The sequence below is a fragment of the Pseudophryne corroboree genome, chromosome 1 (genome assembly GCF_028390025.1).
Source record: "Pseudophryne corroboree isolate aPseCor3 chromosome 1, aPseCor3.hap2, whole genome shotgun sequence".
Classification (NCBI taxonomy): Eukaryota; Metazoa; Chordata; class Amphibia; order Anura; family Myobatrachidae; genus Pseudophryne; species Pseudophryne corroboree.
Window position 1 is genome coordinate 11,152,003 of NC_086444.1, and position 21,992 is coordinate 11,173,994.

Genomic DNA, 21,992 nt, shown 5'->3' on the forward strand with positions numbered 1-21,992 from the left:
CCTCACTACCCCCCTGCCCACTTACCGCCCACACTACCCCCCTGCCCACTTACCGCCCACACTACCCCCCTGCCCACTTACCGCCCACACTAACCCCCTGCCCACTTACCGCCCACACTAACCCCCTGCCCACTTATTGCCCACATTACCCCCTGCCCACTTACCGCCCTCACTACCCCCCTGCCCACAAACCGCCCTCACTACCCCCCTGCCCACTTACCGCCCCCACTACCCCCCTGCCCACTTACCACCCACACTACCCCCCTGCCCACTTACCGCCCACACTAACCCCCTGCCCACTTACCGCCCACACTAACCCCCTGCCCACTTACCGCCCTCACTACCCCCTGCCCACTTACTGCCCTCACTACCCCCCTGCCCACTTACCGCCCTCACTACCCCCCTGCCCACTTACCGCCCTCACTACCCCCCTGCCCACTTATCCCCCTCACTACCCCCATGCCCACTTATCCCCCTCACTACACCCCTGCCCACTTATCCCCCTCACTACCCCCATGCCCACTTATCCCCCTCACTACCCCCCTGCCCACTTATCCCCCTCACTACCCCCATGCCCACTTATCCCCCTCACTACCCCCATGCCCACTTATCCCCCTCACTACCCCCATGCCCACTTATCCCCCTCACTACCCCCCTGCCCACTTATCCCCCTCACTACCCCCCTGCCCACTTATCCCCCTCACTACCCCCATGCCCACTTATCCCCCTCACTACCCCCCTGCCCACTTATCCCCCTCACTACCCCCCTGCCCACTTATCCCCCTCACTACCCCCCTCACTACCCCCCTGCCCACTTATCCCCCTCACTACCCCCCTGCCCACTTACCGCTCACACTACCCCCCTGCCCACTTACCGCCCACACTACCCCCCTGCCCACTTACCGCCCACACTACCCCCCTGCCCACTTACCGCCCACACTAACCCCCTGCCCACTTACCGCCCACACTAACCCCCTGCCCACTTACCGCCCTCACTACCCCCTGCCCACTTACCGCCCTCACTACCCCCCTGCCCACTTACCGCCCTCACTACCCCCCTGCCCACTTACCGACCTCACTACCCCCCTGCCCACTTACCGCCCTCACTACCCCCCTGCCCACTTACCGCCCTCACTACCCCCCTGCCCACTTACCGCCCTCACTACCCCCCTGCCCACTTACCGCCCTCACTACCCCCCTGCCCACTTACCGCCCTCACTACCCCCCTGCCCACTTATCCCCCTCACTACCCCCCTGCCCACTTATCCCCCTCACTACCCCCCTGCCCACTTACCGCTCACACTACCCCCCTGCCCACTTACCGCCCACACTACCCCCCTGCCCACTTACCGCCCTCACTACCCCCCTGCCCACTTACCGCCCACACTACCCCCCTGCCCACTTACCGCCCACACTACTCCCCTGCCCACTTACCGCCCTCACTACCCCCCTGCCCACTTACCGCCCACACTACTCCCCTGCCCACTTACCGCCCACACTAACCCCCTGCCCACTTACCGCCCACACTAACCCCCTGCCCACTTACCGCCCTCACTACCCCCTGCCCACTTACCGCCCTCACTACCCCCCTGCCCACTTACCGCCCTCACTACCCCCCTGCCCACTTATCCCCCTCACTACCCCCCTGCCCACTTATCCCCCTCACTACCCCCCTGCCCACTTATCCCCCTCACTACCCCCATGCCCACTTATCCCCCTCACTACCCCCCTGCCCACTTATCCCCCTCACTACCCCCATGCCCACTTATCCCCCTCACTACCCCCATGCCCACTTATCCCCCTCACTACCCCCATGCCCACTTATCCCCCTCACTAACCCCCTGCCCACTTATCCCCCTCACTACCCCCCTGCCCACTTATCCCCCTCACTACCCCCCTGCCCACTTATCCCCCTCACTACCCCCCTGCCCACTTATCCCCCTCACTACCCCCCTCACTACCCCCCTGCCCACTTATCCCCCTCACTACCCCCCTGCCCACTTACCGCTCACACTACCCCCCTGCCCACTTACCGCCCACACTACCCCCCTGCCCACTTACCGCCCACACTACCCCCCTGCCCACTTACCGCCCACACTAACCCCCTGCCCACTTACCGCCCACACTAACCCCCTGCCCACTTACCGCCCTCACTACCCCCTGCCCACTTACCGCCCTCACTACCCCCCTGCCCACTTACCGCCCTCACTACCCCCATGCCCACTTACCGCCCTCACTACCCCCCTGCCCACTTACCGCCCTCACTACCCCCCTGCCCACTTACCGCCCTCACTACCCCCCTGCCCACTTATCCCCCTCACTACCCCCTGCCCACTTATCCCCCTCACTACCCCCCTGCCCACTTATCCCCCTCACTACCCCCCTGCCCACTTACCGCTCACACTACCCCCCTGCCCACTTACCGCCCACACTACCCCCCTGCCCACTTACCGCCCTCACTACCCCCCTGCCCACTTACCGCCCCCACTACCCCCCTGCCCACTTACCGCCCACACTACTCCCCTGCCCACTTACCGCCCTCACTACCCCCCTGCCCACTTACCGCCCACACTACCCCCCTGCCCACTTACCGCCCTCACTACCCCCCTGCCCACTTACCGCCCACACTAACCCCCAATCCACTTACCGCCCTCACTACCCCCCTGCCCACTTACCGCCCACACTACCCCCCTGCCCACTTACCGCCTTCACTACCCCCCTGCCCACTCACCGCCCTCACTACCCCCCTGCCCACTTACCGCCCACACTACCCCCCTGCCCACTTACCGCCCTCACTACCCCCCTGCCCACTTACCGCCCACACTACCCCCCTGCCCACTTACCGCCCTCACTACCCCCCTGCCAACTTACCGCCCACACTAACCCCCTGCCCACTTACTGCCCTCACTACCCCCCTGCCCACTTACCGCCCACACTACCCCCCTGCCCACTTACCGCCCTTACTACCCCCCTGCCCACTTACCGCCCACACTAACCCCCAATCCACTTACCGCCCACACTTCCCCCGCAGAGCTGCCATCAGAAATTGTGGTGCTCGGGATTAACAAAATAGGCACGGCCCCCTTCTGGGTGAGGAAAGTGGTGCAGAGGTGGGCGGAGCTGTGGGTAATGTGGGTGTGGCTACTGAGCCATCACAGGTGTGCAGAGCGAGTCTCTGGTAAGTATGCTACACGACTACAACCCCATCCGGGACTGCCGTGTACAAAGGATGTTTCACATGTATAGGGAACATGGGCTCTGGGTGTGTTCTCTAAAAGCTCATAGGATACCCCTAATACCACCTGGCCACCTCCCTGCCCATTTACCAGCCTGCTCCCCGCTGCCCACTTACCGCCCTCACTATCCCCCTGTCCACTTACCACCTGGCTACCTCCCTGCCCATTTACCAGCCTGTTCCCCCCCTGCCCACTTACCACCCTCACTATCCCCTTTCCCAGTTACCACCTGCATTCCTCCTCGCCCAGTTACCACCCGCATTCCTCCTTGCCCAGTTACCACCCCTGCATTCCTCCTTGCCCAGTTACCACCCCGCTGCCTCCCTGTAAGTGGAGATGAGAGTGAAATGCATATGACTACAGATGCGTGCGCTTCGCTTTGGAGCAGAAAAATGCAAGATCCATCCGTAAAGCAGAATGGCCTCAGCCCAGTTACCGCCTGCAGCTCCTACTCAGCCCAGTTACCGCCTGCAGCTCCTCCTGAGCCCAGTTACCGCCTGCAGCTCCTCCTCAGCCCAGTTACCACCTGCTGTTACCACCTGCTGCTCCTCCACAGCCCAGGTACCACCTGCTGCTCCTCCTCAGCCCAGTTACCACCTGCTGCTCCTCCTCAGCCCAGTTACCACCTGCAGCTCCTCCTGAGCCCAGTTACCACCTGCTGCTCCTCCTGAGCCCAGTTACCGCCTGCAGCTCCTCCTCAGCCCAGTTACCACCTGCTGTTACCACCTGCTGCTCCTCCACAGCCCAGGTACCACCTGCTGCTCCTCCTCAGCCCAGTTACCACCTGCTGCTCCTCCACAGCCCAGGTACCACCTGCTGCTCCTCCTCAGCCCAGTTACCACCTGCTGCTCCTCCTCAGCCCAGTTACCACCTGCTGCTCCTCCACAGCCCAGTTACCACCTGCTGCTCCTCCTCAGCCCAGTTACCACCTGCAGCTCCACCTCAGCCCCTTATACTGATTTATGCCGGATGTCTAGAGAAGGTTCTGAGTGTGAGCAAGCCCACTGAGCGTGTACCCTTCATCTGCCGGTTACACCGAGTCCATACTGCCCTCATTATCCCCTGTGCCGGCTGCAATCACTGAGGCCAGAGGTGGCAATCATCAGAATATCTCACTCTCCCTGCTCCCATGTCATGGTGCTGGAAAAGACTCATTTACTTCTTCAGACTGTAAGAAAGATAATGAGAGAAGGTCCTTGATGTGGGGTCCGCTCATTACCCTGCGGCCACTTACAGCACAAAGCCGCTCTGAAACTCTATAAATAACTGCGGATCTCTAGAGAGAAAACTCAGGCTGGAAACTTGTATTCATTTCTAATTACCCCAAGCACAGGCAGATTTCCCTGGCAGGGGGGCAGATTTCCCTGGCAGAGGGGGGCAGATTTCCCTGGCAGAGGGGGGTAGATTTCCCTGGCAGAGGGGGGTAGATTTCCCTGGCAGAGGGGGGCAGATTTTCCATGCAGATGATGCCTGACCTGGGCAATTAGCAATATCACTATTATACTTTATTTCTAAATCTGTGACTAATAACAGCAGACTAGTAAAAGTTGCAGGGGAGCGTGTAGAAGGGAATATGTTAAGGTCATCTGAAAGTGAAGCCTCTGTAATCCGGTTTTAGCAGAGGCCCCTGTGCTTCCATTGTGTTGTGATGGTCTCCTCTTTATGCTACTGCTGCACCGGGGGGTTTATGTAGTGTGTAAGTCGCCTCTTCCAGCAGCTGAGGTTGCACAGAGCTCCTTGTAGAGGTGGGGCCGTTTGGCGCTTGTCTAGAATACGCAGCGGGTCTCTTACCTTCATGGTGTCCATATAGAGGAACCTGGCCAGGGCTTCACACAGGATTTCCGCGTTCCTTCTCAGCTTAGTTACATTTACCTGAGACCTGTAACCCAGAATGTAATGATTATGTATCTCCTTACTGTACATTATTACTTCCTCTGCTGTATCTGCTCCAACCAGGGTCTGAACGCAGTGCCCATCTTCAGTATATCCTTGTTTAGCATCCATACCTGATTCCAGCCTATTAGTTAGCCCAGCTGCCATGAGTCCCACACACACAGTCACACCTGCAGCTGATCATAGATGCAAAATCAAGATCTACTCAAACCATGCCCAAACCACCCAACCTCACTCACATCTGCTCCGACCTGGGGGGTCATTCCGAGTTGATCGCATGCTGCCGATTTTCATTGCGCTGCGATCAGGCCTCTACTGAGCATGCGTATGCACCACAATGCGCACACGCGTCGTACGGGTACAATGCGGATCGTTGCTGAGCTATGGATTTAACGAAGAATCCATTCGCACAGCCAATCGCAAGAAGATTGACAGGAAGAGGGCGTTTATGGGTGTCAACTGACCGTTTTCTGGGAGTGGTAGGGAAAACGCAGGCGTGTCCGGGCGTTTGGAGGGTGGGTGTGTGACGTCAATTCCGGCACCAAAAAGACTGACGTGATCGCAAGGGCTGAGTAAGTTCAGACCTACTCTGAAACTGCACAAAATGTTTTTGCAGAGCTCGGCTGCACAAGCGTTCGCACACTTGCAAAGTAAAAATACACTTCCCCGTGGGCGGGGACTATGCGGTTGCATGGCTGCTAAAAACAGCTAGCGTGCTATCAACTCGGAATGACCCCCCATGTCCATTCCACCAAAACCTCACTCAGAACTACTCCAACCATGCTTAATCCACCCAAACCACTCTTAGATCTGCTCTGACTATGCCAAATTCACTGGAACTACCTTCAGAACTGCTCCAACCATGCTCAATCCACCCAAACCTCACTCAGATCTGCTCTGACCATGTCTGAACCACCCAATCCTCACTTACATTTGCTCAAACCATGCTCAGTCCACCCAAACCTCACTCAGATTTGCCCCCTACTATACCCAACTCACATAAACCTCACTCAGATCTGCTCCAACCAAGCCCAATCCACACAAACATCACTGAGATTTGCTCCAACCATGCCCAATCCACCCAAATCTCACTCAGATCTGCTCTGACTATGCCCACACTCCACCCAAATCTCATTCAGTTCTGCTGTGACCGTGCCTACCCAACCCAAATCTCACTCAGATATGCTCTGACCCTGTCCAATCCACCCAAACCTCCATTAGATCTGCTCTGACTATGCCCAATTCACTGGAACCTCCCTCAGAACATTCCAACCATGCTCAATTCACCCAAACCTCACTCAGAACTGCTCCAACTGTGCTCAATTCATCCAAACCTCACTCAGATTTGCCCTTACTATGCCCAACTCACCTAAACCTCACTCAGATCTGCTCCACCCATGCCCGATCCACACAAACATCACTGAGGTCTGCTCCAACCATTCCCAGTCCACACAATTCTTACTCAGATCTGCTCCAACCATGCCCAATCCACGGAAACCTCACTCAGATCAGCTCCAACCATGCCCAATCCACACAATCCTTACTCAGCTCTGCTCCAACCATGCCCAATCCACACAATCCTTACTCAGATCTGCTCTGACCATGCCCAATCCACCAAAACTTCACTCAGATAAGCTCCAACCATGCCCAGTCCACCCAAATCATTCTCAGGTCTATTCCAATCCACTTGTAATGAGCAAATATTTCAAGGAAGAGCTGAGAAAGTTTTGTGGCAGTTCCGCTGTTCTTAGCGCCATGTTACTGGACTTCTATGAGAATCATTAGGTCTCTCTATTCACCTAGGTTCTTTCAGTACTCGCATAGAAGGAAGCCATCAGCCAGTCTAGTTTCTTAAAGAACTTGGGGCTCATTCTAAGCTCCTTGATGTTCCTTCCATAAAAGGAAGGTTTGAAGTAACAGGAGACACTTGTTATTTATACAGGTGCTGAGATCACACGGCCGTTTCAGTTTATCAATCTGTAGCTATAAAATCTTTCAGTGATTATCGATAAGATACCTAGGAGGCTATTTATCATTGCTCGTGTATTGAGTGAGATCTGGGTGGGACTTTAAAGTCCAGGATTGCATTACAATATGCATCATCCAGCACCCGCAGGGACAAAGGCTCCGACTGGGCTGCTTGGCGGTCTACTCAGACCATGCTGCAGAGCGGCCACTTCCGGGAAGGAATATAATGTGTAGCTCATAGGCTACCACCATCTTCAGATGGCAGTAGCTGAGGGTACCAGTATCGGGAATGCATCGCATTCTGGATATTGGTAAATTTGGCAGCATCCCCCATAGAAACTTATGGGGAAGCGGCTGCGGGCCGCAATGGAGGGATCACAGCAGGTGATCCCACAGAGATCCGAGAAGGCCGCACACAACTTTCAGCTCTCTGCTTTAGCCGCCCCCATCCGTCACCATGGAGGGTGTCGTGAGTCCACCCCTCAGACTCGTGACGCCCTCCTGCTATGGGCAGGTCAATTGCTCACCTGGTGTCTAAGATGGTGTTCTTCAGGCGGTGGCTGGGACTGTCCAGGTGTGACACTGTGAAGGCCGGGAGACGGCGCAGACCAAACTGCTCATGTTCCCACGCCAAAAGGTTTTCCCCCAAATTAATCTTCTTGTGGATTAGTGAGAAATTAACCGCATGGAATGGGGGCGACTCTGTGACCTGGAACACAGCAGACGGATATTACAGCTCATAGATACAAAGCTGGCCACAAAATTATTGTCCACTGATCTGTCGGCCATTCAGCAGCGGTGAATTTGTGGCACACAACACAACACTATTACACTATACTGTGCTGTATGTTGCAATTGGACATAAGAAGGTGAAATGTTTTATTGTGTTGCAAATATTGTACCATGAATTCAAGTACAGTATATATGACTAAATGTAAATGCAGCACTGGACTTTTCTGCTGGTTGGTGTCTATGATGACGCTGGAGCAAAGCCGGCCCTATGCATAGGCAAACGCCTAGGGGCACAAGCAGCTTCTGCTGATTAAAATGATATGCAGCATGCTTATATTCTGTATGTGACTGTGGCTGTATCTGCATATGAAATGCTATGTTACAGTGCATTCCTGGAAATCACAATAATGTAGCATTTCGTATGCAGATAGAGCCACAGTCACACACAGAATATAGGCATGCTGCATATCATTTTAATAAGCAGAAGCTGCTTGTGTATCCTAGCCACATAGTAATGCAAATAAGATGCATTTTCATCAAAAAGGGCGCCCGACGTTAGCAGAGCTGCCAGCTGACTCACGCCAGGCATCTCCTGCTGCATGGCGTATTGAGGCAAGATGTATGAGGACACATCTGTATCCAAGCAGAGGCAGAGGTCACAGTGTTAGCAGCCATTTGAGTGCTATGTGTGGGTGGGTTGGTTGTGTAGTAGTGTTCGGCATATGTGTAAGGGGCATTATATTTATAAGGACATTGATAATGTGTGTCATGTGTAAGGGGCATTACTGTGTGGTGTAATTTGAATTGGGGGTACTATTGTGTGGCCATGCCACTTCCCAGCAAGAACACACCCCTTTTTGGGGGGTGGTCTACTGTATGCCGACTGACGGGATCCCGGCGCACAGTATACCGGCGCCGGGATCCCGACAGCCGGCATACCGACACTTATTCTCCCTCGTGGGGGTCCACGACCCCCCTGGAGGGAGAATAAAATAGTGTGGCGCGCGTAGCGCGCCACCGTGCCCGCAAGGGGCTCATTTGCGCTCGCCACACTGTTGGTAAGCCGGCGGTCGGGCTCCCGGCGCCGGTATGCTGGTCGCCTGTGCCTGACCGCCGGCATATCGTAGTGAACCCCTTTTTGGGCTATGTGCTGAATGTGCGCACTGTTCCTATTTAAAATATAGGGGGTAGCAGCACCAAAATGAGGACTGCTATGTGTGAGGGGTGATGGTGCTGGGAAAGGGGTGCAAGGTCAGAGGCAGAACTAGCGGTGGTGTTAGGGGGCACCAGACAAAATCTTGCCTAGGGCATCATATTGGTTAGGGCCGGCTCTGCGCTGGAGAGACACAACGATGACACATACCTGTTTCTGCTAGTATGCATTTTTACACACAAAAGTCAGATCTCACAGTGCAGACATGGAAAGCATCATCCATCCTCTAGTAGTCACATACCGCCTGCAGCTGCCGCATGAATTCCCACTGCGTGGTCCCTTCCACTGGTGGCCGTGAGACGTGCAGGTGCAGAGAGTCCCCATTGGCTAGTGTGTCCAGGCACAGGACGAAGGCCACGTTCTCATGAAGAACACTGGTTTCTACAAAGACAGTGGCAGGAAAGGAGCGGCAGGTGAGACAGTGGCAGGAAAGGAGCGGCAGGTGAGACAGTGGCAGGAAAGGAGCGGCAGGTGAGACAGTGGCAGGAAAGGAGCGGCAGGTGAGACAGTGGCAGGAAAGGAGCGGCAGGTGAGACAGTGGCAGGAAAGGAGCGGCAGGTGAGACAGTGGCAGGAAAGGAGCGGCAGGTGAGACAGTGGCAGGAAAGGAGCGGCAGGTGAGACAGTGGCAGGAAAGGAGCGGCAGGTGAGACAGTGGCAGGAAAGGAGCGGCAGGTGAGACAGTGGCAGGAAAGGAGCGGCAGGTGAGACAGTGGCAGGAAAGGAGCGGCAGGTGAGAACATGTAGAGGAGTCTGCTAACAAAGGACTATTGCCAGTATCTTGTGTGTATGTACAGTATGTGGCGCCACAAGGTATCCGCGGTTCTGCACACGGACTAACTATACAATTATACATCCATAAATAACTACAGCAACATGACGGGCCCACATGTCAGATGGAATTATTGGGGGAACTCATAATGGTTGCTCCAGGCAGAAAATGAGAAGTCACTTTGATAGTAAATAGCCCCTTTACTTACATCCTAAGTCGTGGATGGAGATAAAGTACCAGTCAATCAGCTCCTAACTATCATGTTACAGGCTATTATCCCCAGTGATCCTGTACCGAACAAATGGGCGAGCATACATCAACAGGGCCGCTGGTGGGGGATGGGAGATGGGGACAGAGAGAGACACTGGAGGTGGATGGGAGATAGGGGAAAAGACGTACACTGGTGGGGGATGGGAAAGTCTGTGTGTGACCTCAGGCATGTGGAGACTGTGTGACCTCAGGTGTCTTACACTGTGTGACCTCTGTGTGGCCTCAGGTGTGTGATCTCAGGCATATGACCTCTGTGACCTCAGGCATGTGAGACTGTGTGACCTCAGACATGTGCGATTGTGTGAACTCTTAGTGACCTCAGGTGTTTAAGACTGTGTGTGACCGCAGGCATGTGAGACACTGTGTGACCTCGGGCGACTGTGTAATCTTGGGCGTGTGAGACTATCTGTGACCCCAGGGGTGCGAGACTGTGTGAGAGCTTTGAGTGACCTCAAGTGCGTAAGACTGTGTGTGACCTCTAAATGACTTCAGGCGTGTGAGACTGTGTGTGACCTCGGGTATGTGAGACACTGTGTGACCCCAGGTGTGGGAGACTGTGTGACCTCTGAGTGACTTCAGGCGTGTGAGACTGTGCGTGACCTCAAGTGTGTAAGACTGTGTGTGACCTCTGAGTGACTTCAGGCATGTGAGACTGTGTGTGACCTCAGGCATGTGAGACTGTGTGACCTCAAGTGTGTAAGACTGTGTGTGACCTCTGAATTACCTTGGGTGTGGGAGACTGTGTGTGACTCTGAGTGACCTCAAATGTGTAAGACTGTGTGTGACCTCTGTGTGACCTCAGGCATGTGAGACTGTGTGTGACCTCTGAGTGTCTTCAGGCATATGAGACTGTGTGTGACCTCTGAATTACCTTGGGTGTGGGAGACTGTGTGTGACTCTGAGTGACCTCAAATGTGTAAGACTGTGTGTGACCTCTGTGTGACCTCAGGCATGTGAGACTGTGTGTGACCTCTGAGTGTCTTCAGGCATATGAGACTGTGTGTGACCTCAGGCGCGTAAGTGTGTGTGTGTGTGTGTGTGTGTGTGTGTGTGTGTGTGTGTGTGTGTGTGTGTGTGTGTGTGTGTGACCTTGGGCGTGTGAGACTGTGTGTGACCTCTGAGTGACCTTGGGCGTGTGAGACTGTGGGACCTCTGAGTGACCTTGGGCGTGTGAGACTGTGTGTGACCTCTGAGTGACCTTGGGCGTGTGAGACTGTGTGTGACCTCTGAGTAACCTCAGGCGTGTGACACTGTGACCTCAAGCATGTGACACTGTGTGGCTTCAGGCATGTGAGACTGTAACCCCAAACATGTGAGACTGTGTGTGACCTCTAAGTCATCTCAGGTGTGTGAGAATACGTGTGACCTCAGGCGTGTGAGACTGTGAGCGACTGCAGGCGTGTGAGACTGTGCGAGACTGTGTGTGACCTCAGGCATGTGAGACTGTGTGTGACCTCTGAGTGACTTCAGGCATGTGAGACTGTGAGTGACTTCAGGCGTGTGACTGTGTGTGTGACCTCTGAGTGATATGAAATTGTCGCAGTGCGCAGTGTGTATCCTGTGTGTGTCAGTGGGTGTTTCTGCTCCAGTAGCGTCCTCGTGTCATTACCAGAACGGTCCAGATGTTCCTCTATCCAGCGCTTGCTGCCCAGGTAGTTAAACTTCCCTCCTCCGGTGAGAGAGAACAGAAGGTTATACCTGAAAGAGAACACAATACACAATGACACTGGTCCAGAGTCTGTAGGAGCAATGCTCTGCAGTGTATGACTGTGACACTGGTCCAGAGTCTCTAGGAGCAATGCTCTGCAGTGTATGACTGTGACACTGGTCCAGAGTCTGTAGGAGCAATGCTCTGCAGTGTATGACTGTGACAGTGGTCCAGAGTCTGTAGACGCAATATTCTGCAGTGTATGACTGTGACACTGGTCCAGAGTCTGTAGGAGCAATGCTCTGCAGTGTATGACTGTGACACTGGTCCGGAGTCTGTAGGAGCAATGCTCTGCAGTGTATGACTGTGACATTGGTCCAGAGTCTGTAGACGCAATATTCTGCAGTGTATGACTATAACACTGGTCTGGAGTCTGTAGGAGCAATGCTGTGCAGTGTACGACTGTGACACTGATCCGGAGTCTGTAGGAGCAATGCTCTGCAGTGTACGACTGTGACACTGGTCCGGAGTCTGTAGGAGCAATGCTCTGCAGTGTATGACTGTGACACTGGTCCGGAGTTCTAATGCCGTTAGCACGCCCCCTCCCGTCCCACGACCGCCTCTGCCTGTCAATCAGGCAAAGGCGATCGCACCAGTGAGACGCTTTTAGAATTCAAGTGTTTAATCCGGAACACTTGAATTGCTCCATCAGACACCATCTAGTGACAGCGGGGCACAAAACACTTGAATTTCCCCCATAGAGATGAGGAGCAGCTTTTGCCATTTATTATATAGGATGCATTAAAATTGAATATGGGGTCAAAAGAACTGGCAGAATTTCCATCATGTTCCTTACCAAACCATGAGATGTATACAGCAATAAATAGTATATACACTACAGTCTATAGAGCCAGTATTTGTGCATTTTAGCAGTAAATCCACATTTATCAGGAATCTCAGCGCATCCACCTTATATTACACCGGTGATCATGTATATACCCTTAATTGGTATATTTGAAGTTCCACCTACAGTACTTACTGTACATAGGTTATTATTGCCCTTGATACAGATGGGTCCATGTTTATCTTGACCTTTAATAGGATTAACTGAGACTGGCCAGTCGGACTTAATCCCCTGCTGTAATGACTTCATCCCCTGCTGTACTGTTCTCTCTGTATTGTATTGCAGCTGAGAACAATAGATGAAGGGTTTATGTTAATAAATCATGTTGTGCCTAGGCGCAGCAAACTAGTCAAGATAACCGTGGACCCATCTGTACATCAGTATTGTCACAGGAGGAGGAATAAGATGATTGTGTTGTGGAAACAGCACAGAGATGAGGTGACTGTATCACAGTGTGTCATACTTACCTACTCTCCCGGAAGCTGCGGGAGGCTCCCGTTTTTTGGGGTAGCCCCCCGCACCCCCGGAAGAGTGGGCAGGTCTCCCGCATCCTGTTCGCACCCTAGTGATGCGAGCAGGATGGAGAGAGAACCTCCCGCATTCGCGGGTTCATCGGGTGGAGAAGGGGTTCAAATGATGCATCAAGTGATGTCACAGTCCGGCCCCGCCCCCGAAGACACCCGCAGCGTCTCCTCTCCGAGCTTCTCCCGGAGAGGAGACTTACAATGTAGGTAAGTATGCGGTGTGTCATATATTGTATTCTGGGTCCCGGAAACATGAGCCACAATATATCAGTGCAGGGTAACAATTACCCGGCATAATAATGCTTCAGCTCCAACTTCCAGGATACAATTGTATCAACTTCATGCTGGGGATGCTTAACCACGCCCCTCCTGTGAAGCCACGCCCCTCCTGTGAAGCCACGTCCCTCCTGTGAAGCCACGCCCCTCCTGTGAAGCCACGCCCCTCCTGTGAAGCCATGCCCCTCCTTTAGCACCTGCCACATCGGGTGTTGGAAGGGTAAGTGAGGCCAGTGATTTAGGGGTACATTTATCAACGAGTGATAAAGCGTGTGAATAATAACTCATTGTATATGATAGATGGTGCTCCAGCCAATCAGCTCCCAGTTGTCATGTGTTTTAAAAATACCAGTACGGAGCCGATTGGCTGGAGCACCTTTTATCATACGCGACAAGTGTTATCACTCACAACGTGTTTTATCACTTGTTGATAAATGTGGCAATAAAGTAATGATTCACCTCCTCTCTCTCTCTCTCTCTCTCTCTCTCTCTCTCTCTCTCTCTCTCTCTATATATATATATATATATATATATATATATATATATACACACATACACCATTATATGAAATACATAACGGTCATTGTTCTGTCAGTGCTGTGGGATAGGCAGCCTTATACTACAGTATACAGCACCGTGACAACCCGCAATCAGCAGGCCACGGGCCACGTGTATGGAAAATCACTGTTATAATAGGACTCATGTATAGATAGGGTGCAGGCCAGCGAATCCAGTCCACCCTGTTTCTGCTATCCGCCGTCATGTAAATGACAGCCAATGGTGGAGAAGTGACAGATCGCGAGGGCGAGGGAGACACAGCAGGGTGATGTCACAATCACGGATGAGAGAGCAGAAATAGTACCTAACCCTCCAGGCATGTCGAGGAGGAATTGCCCGGGAAGGGATGAGTCTGGCTCTAAGGGGTAGATGCAGGGCCGCCATCAGGGGGGTACTGGGGGCACAGTTGTCCTGTGACCAGCCTTCCCAACAGAGAGGGAAGGGCCCGGGCCGCTCGTGCCGCAGTCCACTTGCCTGCCGCTGTCCGTCCCTGTCCTTAACCTGTCCATCCGCCGCCCTTTATTGAAAACGTCCCTCCCAAAATGGCCACCACCTCAGAGGAGACAGTTATTAAAGATACTAGAGCAGGCTCCTCTAGTATTTGTAATAACTGTCTCCTCTGGGGTGGCAGAAATTTTGGGAGGGACGTTTTCAATTGTTACAAGGGAATCCCCTGACAACAAGCAGAACCCCTGACAATGAGCAGGTACTGGCAGCATTAATGTGAGGGCACAATATGGTGTCAGGGGCATTACTGTGTGGGGCATAATACTGTGACTGGGGCATAACTGTGAGGGCATAATATGGGGAATAATATGGGGAATAATATGGTAATGTTCCATATGTGAATATTAATTTTTTTATATACAGTATATTTTTTTTTTATGTTTTTTTTTTCTCACAGGACACGTGGAATACAGACAGTCCCGGTGTTCCCTCACTCTCAGGACACATGTAATACAGACAGTCCCGGTGTCTCCTCACTCTCAGGACACATGTAATACACACAGTCCCAGTGTCCCCTCACGCTCAGGACACGTGTAATACAGACAGTCCCGAAGTCCCCTCACTCTCAGGACACGTGTAATACAGACAGTCCCGGTGTCCCCTCACTCTCAGGACACATGTAATACAGACAGTCCCGGTGTCCCCTCACTCTCAGGACACATGTAAAACAGACAATCCGGTGTCCCCTCACTCTCAGGACACATGTAATACAGACAGTCCCGGTGTCCCCTCACTCTCAGGACACATGTAATACAGACAGTCCCGGTGTCCCTCACTCTCAGGAGATGTGTAATACAGACAGTCCCGGTGTCCCTCACTCTGAGGACACATGTAACACAGACAGTCCCGGTGTCCCCTCACTATCAGGAGATGTGTAATACAGACAGTCCCGGTGTCCCATCACTCTCAGGACACGTGTAATACAGACAGTTCCGGTGTCCCCTCACTCTCAGGAGATGTGTAATACAGACAGTCCCGGTGTTCCCTCACTCTCAGGACACGTGTAATACAGACAGTCCCGGTGTCCCCTCACTCTCAGGACACGTGTAATACAGACAGTTCCGGTGTCCCCTCACTCTCAGGACACGTGTAATACAGACAGTCCCGGTGTCCCTTCACTCTCAGGAGATGTGTAATACAGACAGTCCTGGTGTCCCCTCACTCTCAGGACACATGTAATACAGACAGTCCCGGTGTCCCCTCACTCTCAGGACACGTGTAATACAGACAGTCCCGGTGTCCCCTCACTCTCAGGACACGTGTAATACAGACAGTCCCTGTGTCCCCTCACTCTCAGGACACGTGTAAAACAGACAGTCCCGGTGTCCCCTCACTCTCAGGACACGTGTAATACAGACAGTCCCGGTGTCCCCTAACTCTCAGGAGATGTGTAATACAGAAAGTCCCGGTGTCCCCTCACTCTCAGGAGATGTGTAATACAGACAGTCCCGGTGTCCCCTCACTCTCAGGACACGTGTAATACAGACAGTCCCGGTGTCCCCTCACTCTCAGGAGACGTGTAATACAGAAAGTCCCGGTGTCCCCTCACTCTCAGGAGATGTGTAATACAGACAGTCCCGGTGTCCCCTCACTCTCAGGACACGTGTAATACAGACAGTCCCGGTGTCCCCTCACTCTCAGGAGATGTGTAATACAGACAGTCCTGGTGTCCCCTCACTCTCAGGACACATGTAATACAGACAGTCCCGGTGTCCCCTCACTCTCAGGACACGTGTAATACAGACAGTTCCGGTGTCCCCTCACTCTCAGGACACATGTAATGCAGACAGTCCCGGTGTCCCCTCACTCTCAGGACACATGTAATACAGACAGTCCCGGTGTCCCCTCACTCTCGGGACACATGTTATACAGACAGTCCCGGTGTCCCTCACTCTCAGGACACGTGTAATACAGACAGTCCCGGTGTCCCTCACTCTCAGGACACGTGTAATACAGACAGTCCCGGTGTCCTCTCACTCTCAGGACACATGTAATACAGACAGTCCCAGTGTCCCCTCACTCTCAGGACACGTGTAATACAGACGGTCCCGGTGTCCCTCACTCTCAGGACACGTGTAATACAGACAGTCCCAGTGTCCCCTCACTCTCAGGACACGTGTAATACAGACGGTCCCGGTGTCCCTCACTCTCAGGACACGTGTAATACAGACAGTCCCGGTGTCCCTCACTCTCAGGACACGTGTAATACAGACAGTCCCGGTGTCCCCTCAGTCTCAGGACACATGTAATACAGACAGTCCCGGTGTCCCCTCACTCTCAGGACACGTGTAATACAGACAGTCCCGGTGTCCCCTCAGTCTCAGGACACATGTAATACAGACAGTCCCGGTATCTACTGTAGACCCGGTTAGATGAGTGTATGTGAGATTTGTGGGACTTTAGATGTAAATAACTGAGTATTTTAGAAACATTAAAAACTTTTGAATCCAGACCACACCCACATTAGGGCCATCTCTGTATGTTTTAAACTAATCATGAGAGTTATGGGACATTGGGATAATTAAAGCAGAACATTTATGACTGTACTGAGAAACGCTCTCACCTAGCCCGGCTCTGGGGGTTATTGTACAATAAGTGAAAGAGACGAATAATTTCCAGAAGCACAGACACCCCACTGCCATTAGAATCTGCCCCATACGCCAGCCACTGCAGGGGATACAGGAAATAGGGTTAGATACACAGTCACTGCAAGGGATACAGGAAACAGGGTTAGATACACAGTCACTGCAGAAGATATAGGAGAGGGGATAGATACACAGCCACTGCAGGGGATACAGGACACAGGGTTCGATATACAGTCACTGCAGGGGATAAATGAAATAGGGTTAGATACACAGCTACTGCAGAAAATATAGGAAACAGGGTTAGATACACAGTCACCGCAGGGGATACAGGAAACTGGGTTAGATACACAGCCACAGCAGGCAGAGCCGGCCCTAACCAATATGATGCACTAGGCAAGATTTTGGTTCCGCCTCTGACCTTGCACCTCTTTCCCAGCACCATCACCCCTCACCCATAGCAGTCCTTATTTTGGTGTTTGTAACCCCTATATTTTAAATAGGAACAGTTCGCACATTTGGCGCACAGTCCAAAAATGGGTGTGTTTTTGTTAGCAAGGGGCATGGCCACACAATAGTAACCACAATTCCCATTACGCCACACAGTACTGCAACTTTATTCACATTTGATCATGCGATAGTGTCCATAATTCATATTACATCCCACAGTAGTATTACTTTACCTTATAAACATTACTCCTCACAGTAGTGCCCCTTATTCACATTATATCACACTGAATTGCTCCTTATTCACATTACACCACACCCTATTGCTCTTTATTCACATTAGATGACACAGTAATGCCCTTTCTATACACAACGTCACATAGTAGAGCACCTTATACACATAATGCCACACATTAGTAATGCATTTATACACATAATTCCACACAGTAATGCCCCTTACACATTATTAATGTCCTTATAAACATAATGCACCTTACACATTATGACAACCTTTATTAATGCCCTTTTACACATAATGTCCCTTACATATATGCCGCACATTATTAATGCCCTTATACACATAATGACACACATAGTGCCCCCTACACATTTGCTGCACATTATTAGTGCCCCTATACACATAATGACACATACAGTAGTACCCTGTTACACATATGCCGCACATTATTAATGCCCTTATACACATAATGATACACAAGTGCCCCTTACACATGTTGCACATTATTAATGCATTTTTACATGACACACATAATGCTCCTTACACATATTCCGAACACTACTGCACAACCAACCCACTCACATGCACACAGCACTCACACTGCCACTAACACTGTGACCTCTGCCTCTACTTGGATACAGATGTGTCCTCATAAATCTTGCCTCAGTGCTATCGTCGGGCACCTTTTTTATGAAAATGCATCTTCTTTGCATTGCTATGTGGCTAGCATGCACACGCAGCTTCTGCTGATTAAAATGATATGCAGCATGCCTATATACTGTGTGAGACTGTGGCTGTATCTGCATATGAAATGCTACATACAGAATATAGGCATGCCGCATATCATTTTAATCAGCAGAAGCTGCTGATGCCCCTAGGCATATCAAATGCCCTACGCAATTGCCTAGTTTGCCTATGCCTATGGCTGGCTCTGACAGCAGGGGATACAGGAAACAGGGTTGGATACACAGTCACTGCAGGGGATACGGGAAACAGGGTTAGATACACAGTCACTGCAGGGGATACAGGAAACAGGGTTAGATACACAGTCACTGCAGAAGATATAGGAGAGGGGTTAGATACACAGTCACTGCAGAAGATCTAGGAGACAGGTTAGATACACAGTCACTGCAGGGGATACAGGAAACAGGGTTAGACACACAGTCACTGCAGAAGATCTGGGAGAGGGGTTAGATACACAGTCACTGCAGGGGGAACAGGAAATGAGGTTAGATACACAGTCACTGCAGGGGATACAGGAAATGAGGTTAGAGTCACTGCAGGGGATAGGATAACAATAAAAGGAACTCATCCTTTATGCTACTAGGACCTGATGCAGAGATGTCTGCGAGGGATCAGTATGAAAGACCTCCAATCAATATCCCGACATGGACAAAATACAGACATTAAAAATACAGACAAGGTCAAAATAACAGCATTTAAAATGTAAACAGGTCAAAAAGCCGACACAAGTTTTTTGTTGGTTTTTGTGTGTATGTCGACATAGGCTGACATGGACACACTATAAGTGTACCGCGTCCCCTCACACGGTGCCTCGCTGCCCTCGGTACACTATTATATTTCCATTCCAGTTCCATTGGGATGGTAAAGTATGAACAAGTCGGTTTCAATGAAAAAAACATGAAAAACTCATGTTGACTATTTGAACCATTGACATTATAAATGTCGGTATTTTGTCCTTGTCTGTATTTTAAATGTCGGTATTTTGACCATGTCGGGATTTTGACCGTCGGTCAATTGCTGTCAGTATTTTGACTGTTGGGATTATGATTGTCGGTAAATTGACTGCATCCCGTTTGCGATGCTAATATTCACATGCAGTGAGGATTCTTTGCATAGTGACTTACTGTCAGGGACCGTTTGGCGGAGGTAACATGGAGTGGCAGCAGGATGCAGACACACAGCGGCCATTTTCAGGGCGTGTCTCAACCAACAGCTGCTATCCCTTACCCAAAAAACATGGCGCCAGCGATTCAGATCCCGCGGCCATTCTGCATGACCGTAGGGTTACTCACGGAGGATCTGTGACAACACTGTATATACGTACGCAGGTGCTGAGATTAGCGAGGCCGCCGGTGAGCGTCACCATCCATCTCCAGGCAGCGGGAGCATTCGCATATTCCCACGTTTCTTGCGCACGGGATCGCACCTGCAAGTGCATTATCTCTGACTCAGGCCCCTAATGTCTTCAAGGCACTCTAACAATCCATGGCTTACGGATGTCCGTAGTTGAGCACATTTGACTATTTTAGAACATCAACCACTTTGATGTAACCATCTGTGCTCAATCATAGAATTCCTGAAAACCTGGTCTGTTAGGGTGCCTTAGGGACCAAATTTTGGAGCCATTATCCTAATGTAAAGGTGACTCCTTGATATCAGCAATTACTGATCTCTATAGCGCCTCACTTGATAGCAGGAGATCACTGATAACTTACCGGGGCCGCTCCGAAGGAGTCATAATGGGCGACAACGACAACTGTAGGGAGCTCGCCAACTTCCCCGCGCCCCGCTAGATGCCCCTGTGTAGGAGAAGACAAAGCTCAGTTCTCTCAGGGCTTCCTCTACCCCAGCGCAGGACAGGGAGGCAGGAACGCCCCGGGCAGAGTAACTACTACATCTATTTGCTATATGTGAGAAGCAGAAATACATGTAACATTGTGCAGTATATTATCACAGGGGCCTCAACACTGGCAGAGACACAACGTGACCAGTACACGCACTGGCAGAGACACATTGTCACCAGTTTACACATTGGCAGAGACACAACGTGACCAGTACACACACTGGCAGAGACACATCATCACCAGTACACACACTCGCAGAGATACAACGTGACCAGTACACACACTGGCAGAGACACAACGTGACCAGTACACACACTGGCAGAGACACAATGTCACCAGTACACACACTGGCAGAGACACAACATGACCAGTACACACACTGGCAGAGACACAACGTCACCAGTACACACACTGGCAGAGACACAACGTCACCAGTACACACACTGGCAGAGACACAACGTCACCAGTACACACACTGGCAGAGACACAACGTGACCAGTACACACACTGGCAGAGATACGACGTGACCAGTACACACACTGGCAGAGACACGACGTGACCAGTACACACACTGGCAGAGACACAACGTGACCAGTACACACACTGGCAGAGACACAACGTGACCAGTACACACACTGGCAGAGACGCAACGTGACCAGTACACACACTGGCAGAGACACGACGTTACCAGTACACACACTGGCAGAGACACAACATCACCATTACACACACTGGCAGAGACACAACGTGACCAGTACACACACTGGCAGAGATACGACGTGACCAGTACACACACTGGCAGAGACACGACGTGACCAGTACACACACTGGCAGAGACACAACGTGACCAGTACACACACTGGCAGAGACACAACGTGACCAGTACATACACTGGCAGAGACACAACGTGACCAGTACACACACTGGCAGAGACACAACGTCACCATTACACACACTGGCAGAGACACAACGTCACCATTACACACACTGGCAGAGACACAACGTGACCAGTACACACACTGGCAGAGACACGACGTGACCAGTACACACACTGGCAGAGAAGTACACAAAACTGGCAGAGACACGACGTGACCAGTACACACACTGGCAGAGACACGACGTGACCAGTACACACACTGGCAGAGACATGACGTGACCAGTACACACACTGGCAGTGACACGACGTGACCAGTACACACACTGGCAGAGATACGACGTGACCAGTACACACACTGGCAGAGACACGACGTGACCAGTACACACACTAACCAGTACACACACTGGCAGAGACACAACGTGACCAGTACACACACTGGCAGAGACACGACGTGACCAGTACACACACTGGCAGAGACACGACGTGACCAGTACACACACTGTCAGAGAAGTACACAAAACTGGCAGAGACACGACGTGACCAGTACACACACTGGCAGAGACACGACGTGACCAGTACACACACTGGCAGAGACATGACGTGACCAGTACACACACTGGCAGTGACACGACGTGACCAGTACACACACTGGCAGAGATACGACGTGACCAGTACACACACTGGCAGAGACACGACGTGACCAGTACACACACTAACCAGTACACACACTGGCAGAGACACAACGTGACCAGTACACACA

The 21,992-nt window shown here is 52.0% G+C and overlaps 1 protein-coding gene across 1 annotated transcript in view; it reads right to left on the reverse strand.

Moving 5' to 3' along the window:
• The window catches only part of LOC135036475 (BOS complex subunit NCLN-like), an 81,603-nt gene that overhangs the window by 46,655 nt on the left and 12,956 nt on the right, over positions 1 to 21,992 (reverse strand). The window contains exons 5-10 of the mRNA XM_063954498.1: positions 20,227 to 20,310; positions 17,064 to 17,167; positions 11,693 to 11,781; positions 9,284 to 9,423; positions 7,625 to 7,806; positions 5,028 to 5,115 (exon numbers count right to left, since the gene is read on the reverse strand). Coding sequence (XP_063810568.1) covers positions 5,028 to 5,115; positions 7,625 to 7,806; positions 9,284 to 9,423; positions 11,693 to 11,781; positions 17,064 to 17,167; positions 20,227 to 20,310 — 687 coding nt within the window. The remainder of the gene's footprint in view (positions 1 to 5,027; positions 5,116 to 7,624; positions 7,807 to 9,283; positions 9,424 to 11,692; positions 11,782 to 17,063; positions 17,168 to 20,226; positions 20,311 to 21,992) is intronic.